We start from the raw sequence: 6267 nt of genomic DNA, 5'->3' as shown, positions 1-6267 counted from the left end.
AATATTAAACAGTTGGATACGCTGCCCTGATAAGGTTGGGTTGGAGCTCAAACTAGTGCAAAGATGCAGATCCCCACGCCTGCTCCCACTCCGGGTGTAGTTAACGACGATGTGACTGACTTTCATGTCAGGACATCTATATTTCATGGCCGAAAATTGGCGGCTAAACATTACTGGATGAGCTGCTTCACCTCATTAAAGTTTCAGCATCAGTGGAAATGTCTCTGGTAGATGTACTGCAGATGTGTCAGGACAGGAAGATGAGCAGGGGGGAGGCAAAGAAGGAGCTGGGGAGAGATAAGGGTCAACAAAAGAGGTGAATAAGAGAAGAGCGAGGCAGGGACAGGGGATGTGAATGGTTTATGCTCAGGCTGCAGGGCACAGTGAATACAGAGCAGGAGATAATTCACACACACAATCAAGGGATAGCCCTGGATCCATGCCAACCCTAAATCATCTCCCTGCAAGACATCTGACACAAAATGTACGTTTAAAAAGCCATGCAAGTGCTTATTTACTTCTGTTTGAAATATGTTTCCTGTGCAGCGGACCTACAGATAGTTATTGCCTTTATTTCAACCCATCCTGACAATTTAAACTGCCCTTAAAAGAAAAAAAAAAAAAAGCACATTGGAGTTGGTTCAAAATGCAGCTGCTGGCCTCTTAGCTGAAACTCAGAGCACATTTCATTTTTATCATCCCTCCACTAGCCTTCAGCTGCTCGAGTAAACGATTTTACTGATCAATTGCGAGGCATTAAATGGATATTCCCCCGACTTATTTTTGCCAATTCAGGATAAAAGGTGCTCAAGTGGCTGTGCCAGGTGCACTGTCATGTCAATATATCAAATACAATGAAGCATATTTCAAATATACATGTTTTAAAAACCACTTTTAATTGACATGCAATATGTGTCGTCATCAAGCCTCCCATTACCACCTATAAAATGTTGTATTAATAGTAGGAACATTAGTCGGCAGCCATTGTGGTGCAGCTAAATGCTAGCATGCTCACAAGGAGAATGCTAATATACTGATGTTCAGCAGACTCATATTTAAAGGTCCCATATTGTGCTCATGATTAGGTTCATACACTGTTTTTCTGTTGCTGCAGCACCTCTCCTCACCCTCCGGTTCAGTGCCTGTCTCTCTTCCTAACCCTCTCCTAAAAAAGCCCAGTCTGCTCTGATTGGTCAGCTCTCACAGGCCTGAGCGGGCTCCGCCCACGGTGTCTCCAGATCAGCTCTGCAACCGAAGCCGCACTAGTGGCACGGCAAAGGGGAGCGACTGTAAAGTTGTGACATCATAACCTCACAGAAGGCTTGTTTCGAGGCCAGTTTCTGACTCCAGGCTGTGTGCAGATTGAATGTGAAGTCATCAGTTATATACCAAAGCTAATGACAATCAGGGGTGTATTGATTCTCCAAAGCCACAATTCAATTTGACTTTCGATATCAAGGATTTTACCCACTGACATATTTACATTGTGAGTCAATGGAGTCCAGAAATGACCATATCTCTTTCTAATGTAAGACACTAAAGCCATATCATCAAATCAAATTAATTTACTATCTTCGCCTATGAGGTTATGTTAAAACTTGGATGAAGAACAGAGAACAGAGCCCCTTAACTTTTGGTGCAGATCTGGATCCAGGAATTTGTCCTTACTTTTGTTAACATTGCGAGACAGGCTTTTACAGCATTTTCATTACTTTATCAGGGAATTGGGTGGCTGCTATTTACAGAACGAGTATAATTTGATGTGGATAAATGTGACTTTTGAGCTGCGGCGGAGATTGCCTTTCTGGATTAAAATAACAATTCTTCACCGGTCAATAGGGAACAAATTTAAACACACACAAAAAAAGAAAAAGTCACTTTACAACAACAGCTGTAGTTTCTTCAATATACAAACAAACGCTTTCTGCAGCATGTGAAGCAGCACAGAAGCAATAGATGGAGAAAACAGAACAAAATATTGGGAGAATAATATTTTGATTTCGATAGCTGACAGTGAACGTTTGATTGTCTTTTGGTTTAGAATTGAAATTAGGACAACCTTAATGGCAATCCATTCAATAGCTGTTAAGACGTTTAATGAAAAACAAACATATCAAATAAGAACAACCTTACATCCTTAAAAGGGGATGGCTTAAATCTGTGAGGTTCATGGTGACCAGTAGTAGAGATATTTCAGTCAGAGTTTCAGCCAGTCGGAGTGTTAGACTGACCGATATTACCATTTCTAAAAATAGCTTTAAATTGACTTGCATTACACTGTAGCCTGTGAAGTCACCCACCCTGTTACCATGGTAAGAAAAGAGAAGTATGATTAGAGGGATAAACAGATCAAAGTGCAGACCGGAGAAAAGCACACTGAGGTGAGTTCCAGCTGAAGGTTCACCTCTCTGCTCCTCGAATCTTCTTTCTGTTGGCTTTGTTCCACAAAATGCAATCAATAAAACTAAATCTCATCGTATTAACTTAAATGTACATGATGTACTTTTATTAAAATATGTTACTCAGTCACTTCCCCACACAACTATGCATAGAAAGACCTTGAGGCAATCATGTACCACAGTTTGGTTTGTTATGTTGAAAAAATATAAAATATGGCTTCACAATATAAAAAAAAAAAAATGCACTGCCCCAGTTCCCTTTTGTAATGTACTCCGCGAGGAGCTACATAATAGCACCGTGATGAATTACACTCCAATATACATCACATAATAGATAATTATAACAACAATATCACAACAAACAACAAACAAACAAACATAAACACAACAAATTGAGGTTCAATGATAACACAGGACATGGTGGGTGAATGTTTCTGAAATATGGTATTTTACAGTCAGTACATTTGTGAACTGCTTTGTGAGTCAGTATGAGAGTGAATGTCTGTATAAAAGATGAACGTTTAGATGGCAGAACACTGGTTTAGGTAAATCAACTTATAAATATGTTGCATCAGGTTAAGTCTTGAATGTAGTTTTCTCCCTGCATGTAAAAAGTGTCCATGGCTCTTTTTTCCTATTAAATTACTCCTGTTCCCGCCGGCCTGGTTAACCGTTGAAGCAGACCGGGCCAACTTGGAATCCAAACTTCTGGTTCCCGTTCCCAAAATCAGACACAGCCACGTCGAGGATGGGGAGCGTGGTGGACAGCGGAGCATCAAATTCCAACACTGTCCTCTCTTGCCCTGAGCGTGTCTACAGTAGAGAGAGAGAGAAACACATTCAAACGATCAGAAAACTAATATTTGCTTAAATGTTCACTCTCAAATTTTTACCTGTGTTACTCACCTGACACCCGTCATACAGCGCACTGATGTAATGCGTGTTCTCATGCGTCAGCTCCTCCCCGTTGCTGCCTCTGAAGCGGAGTGCATGCTCATGGCTGAAGGTGGCGGTGTGCAGCCAGGCGGCGGAGTTGAGGCAGTGGTAGGTGAAGGTCTGCTTGGCTGTCGCGCTCAGCAGCTGCAGGAAAGTCAACTGGACCACGTGGACCGGAATGCTGTCCGACCCGGAGTAGGAAAACTGGAGAAAAAACACCAGAATAACACACCCACATAAACATACAGGTAGTACGCAGACAGGTTTAGGAAAAAGGGTAACTGAAATCATTGCTGATTATAATTATGTACTTTTTCTTATCTGATTATGTGAGGCGGTTTACATGTAATCACTGATCCCAACTTTATTGTCAACCAATAGAAATGCAAATCCCCTTAAGCGTAACTGCAATTCTCCACCTGCCCAACTGATGCCCTCACACTTTCCCTATCAATCCTGGTCACCTGACTCCCACACCTGTGTCTCATTCCGCAGTCAGCCTGTCAGTATACCAGTCCCTTTTCCTAAATCTGGTGCCAGATTGTAAATGTTGCTTTGTACCGCTGCTTTCCAGCCACCTGAACCTGAACCCTCTCTGTACCTACCTGCCTTTACCCTTTACCTGCCCTGTTCAGGTTAATCTGGGGATTCTAAACTACTTCTGTTTGGACTTGTTACCTTTGTCTGTAGGCTTATGTGTAATCCCTAAAGCCTGCTTCTCATAAAAAGGGGCTTTGAAGTTGCAAGATCACTTTTGAAACACTTCTACAATTATTTTGAGTTGTACAAGGTTCGCTGCCAAATTACAGCTTTTGTCAAAAACCTGATTTTAATAAAGATGTTAATCCTCATCGTCACTGTTATCGTTTTTTTGTGGACCTCTTACACTTTGTGGATTCAGTTTTCTTTGGCTTGCTTTTGTTTTTCAAGGCCACAACCTCTGGCTTTAATTTCAAAAATATTTTCATGGCTTATAAACTCCAGAAGGGACCAGCACCTGTCTTTCTCCTTTTGCTAGCGCAACACATTTCTAATCTACTCCTCGCCCAGAGCCATCCTCACACAGAACTCACTGCCAAAACTCACCAAGAGCATTTTGTGTGCTCCTCAGAAAGCCCTAGGAGAATTCTGGACTGCAGAATGCATCTCCATCTCTCAGTATCCACTCTTTGTGTGCTCTGGAGGGAACTGCAAGCTTTTTTTTAATAACCGTGATAAGTGGATGATTTTATTGTGGTAATTTGTGCCCCCCACCCACTGTAACATTTCTTTTGCAGTGAAGCAACATAGACGACCCCTGACCTGCTCACTGTCTTTCAATAGACCAAGCTGACTGCACCACCACCAGTGGGGTTTCTCCATACACATGAGCTCTACTAGGCGTAGTAAAGCCATTCATGGAAAAGCAAATCTGCATGGCTCAGTTTGATTCAGCGCAGCCAAAGCGCCAGTGGAAAGAGCACCAAGGTTCAAACCTCCAGTCTACGCTGTAGAGGACGGAAACTGTACTCCAACCCGTCAGTTTACCCCTCATCATTCATCATTACAGTAAGTGATGTTGTCTGTTCTATAAAAGAGAAATATGACTTTCTGCCGCATTAGGAAATTAGCTGAAGCTCTTTTAGTCAGACAGAAAACTCCCCCCCCCCTAGCAGCTCTGATATGATCTGATTGCTGCCAGATCTCTTCAGTTGGTCTTACTGTCTGGGCTAAATAATAAAAACTGAACAGTGTTATAAATAGTATCTGCCAAATGTTTTAAATGCTGCTTTGAAAATGAAAACTTAATTAAAATGCTCAGTTCCCTTCTGTAACTGACAACATGCTAATTAGTGTGCAATCAAATACGTCCCACATTTGCAGCAGTGTTTGTGATTTTGTCTTCCATGACACAAACATTGGCACACATCAAAAGCATGCACAGCCATCACACTATACCTGTTTTCCTTTCCTGAATTTACTGTACCAGGTGCCAGACTTTTCCCCTTTCCAGGCTGCTAACTTCACCTGGTGGAAAACCAAAAAGAAATTAAATAAAATCAGCCTCAAGTTCACTCAATCAACACACAAATGACTCATGTTTAATCTCTTCCGAGAAGTCATTCAGCTTTGAGCAGAGGCTCCTGTTAGCTTTGAACAACTTGAACAATCAAATACTTATATATAGGTTTAGTTTGTATTTGTGTGTTTTTCTGGAAGAAAACTAACCGACTGGAACTTCTTGTCAGGGTACAGACATGTCTCTCCTTGTGCAGTGAAGTTGCAAAACACCTTGAAGGAGTCTCTATGGCAACCCTGGTTTGGATCTATCCAGTACTCACCTTAAGAGACAGAAAAACAGAGGAGGATAGAGGGATCAAAGAAACACAAGGGTGAAATAACTGTCAACAACAAAAACACCGGAGAAACATCACACAGGTATAGATAAAGACATGCAGGCAGACAGCTGTGATAATCAAATGTCTGGAGACACAAACTGATAAAGTACCGTTGGGGAGCCCGGGGCTGAGGAGCCAGAGCTCCTTGCAGGTGCGGGCAGGGCTGTGGTACGTCCCTTGTGGGTTACGCAGACCTTCCACCTCTACTTTCATAGAGGACAGAGATGCAAATACTTCCTCCATGCCCTGGCCCTCCTTCTCCTTCATCAAACCGTTCTGCTCCGCCTGGTCCCCCTGCATCCTTTCCTCCTCGCCTCCATCTGTCACCTTCTCCACCTCCTCCTCCTCCTCCTCCTCTTCAAACACAGCACCATCCACAGAGCTGTCTGTCCTCCTCCTGCGTCCCCGCTCTGGTAGAGGGGACATCCCAATCGCTGGTGATCCCTGAGGAGAAGAGAGGGGAGGAGACACAGGTGATGAGAGCAGATACATAGATTCATATTTTACTGTTAGTTGTGAGATAATAACAGTTGTATGGGTGTTGGTTGTACAGC

The 6267-nt window shown here is 42.7% G+C and overlaps 1 protein-coding gene across 2 annotated transcripts in view; it reads right to left on the bottom strand.

The window, feature by feature from the left end:
• Positions 1-1835: 1835 nt before the first annotated feature.
• Positions 1836-6267, bottom strand: part of LOC115590083 (collagen alpha-1(XI) chain-like) — a 40618-nt gene continuing 36186 nt past the window's right edge. The window contains exons 62-66 of one of the 2 annotated variants that reach the window (XM_030431348.1): positions 5824-6157; positions 5544-5656; positions 5274-5342; positions 3306-3539; positions 1836-3212 (exon numbers count right to left, since the gene is read on the bottom strand). In XM_030431348.1, coding sequence (XP_030287208.1) covers positions 3066-3212; positions 3306-3539; positions 5274-5342; positions 5544-5656; positions 5824-6157 — 897 coding nt within the window. In that variant the 3' untranslated portion in view covers positions 1836-3065. The remainder of the gene's footprint in view (positions 3213-3305; positions 3540-5273; positions 5343-5543; positions 5657-5823; positions 6158-6267) is intronic. The other variant, XM_030431350.1, reaches the window with a different exon arrangement.

The sequence above is a fragment of the Sparus aurata genome, chromosome 1 (assembly GCF_900880675.1).
Source record: "Sparus aurata chromosome 1, fSpaAur1.1, whole genome shotgun sequence".
In the NCBI taxonomy this organism is placed as follows: Eukaryota; Metazoa; Chordata; class Actinopteri; order Spariformes; family Sparidae; genus Sparus; species Sparus aurata.
Note: the sequence above shows the minus strand (reverse complement) of the source record. Positions and strands in the feature narration are given on the sequence as shown.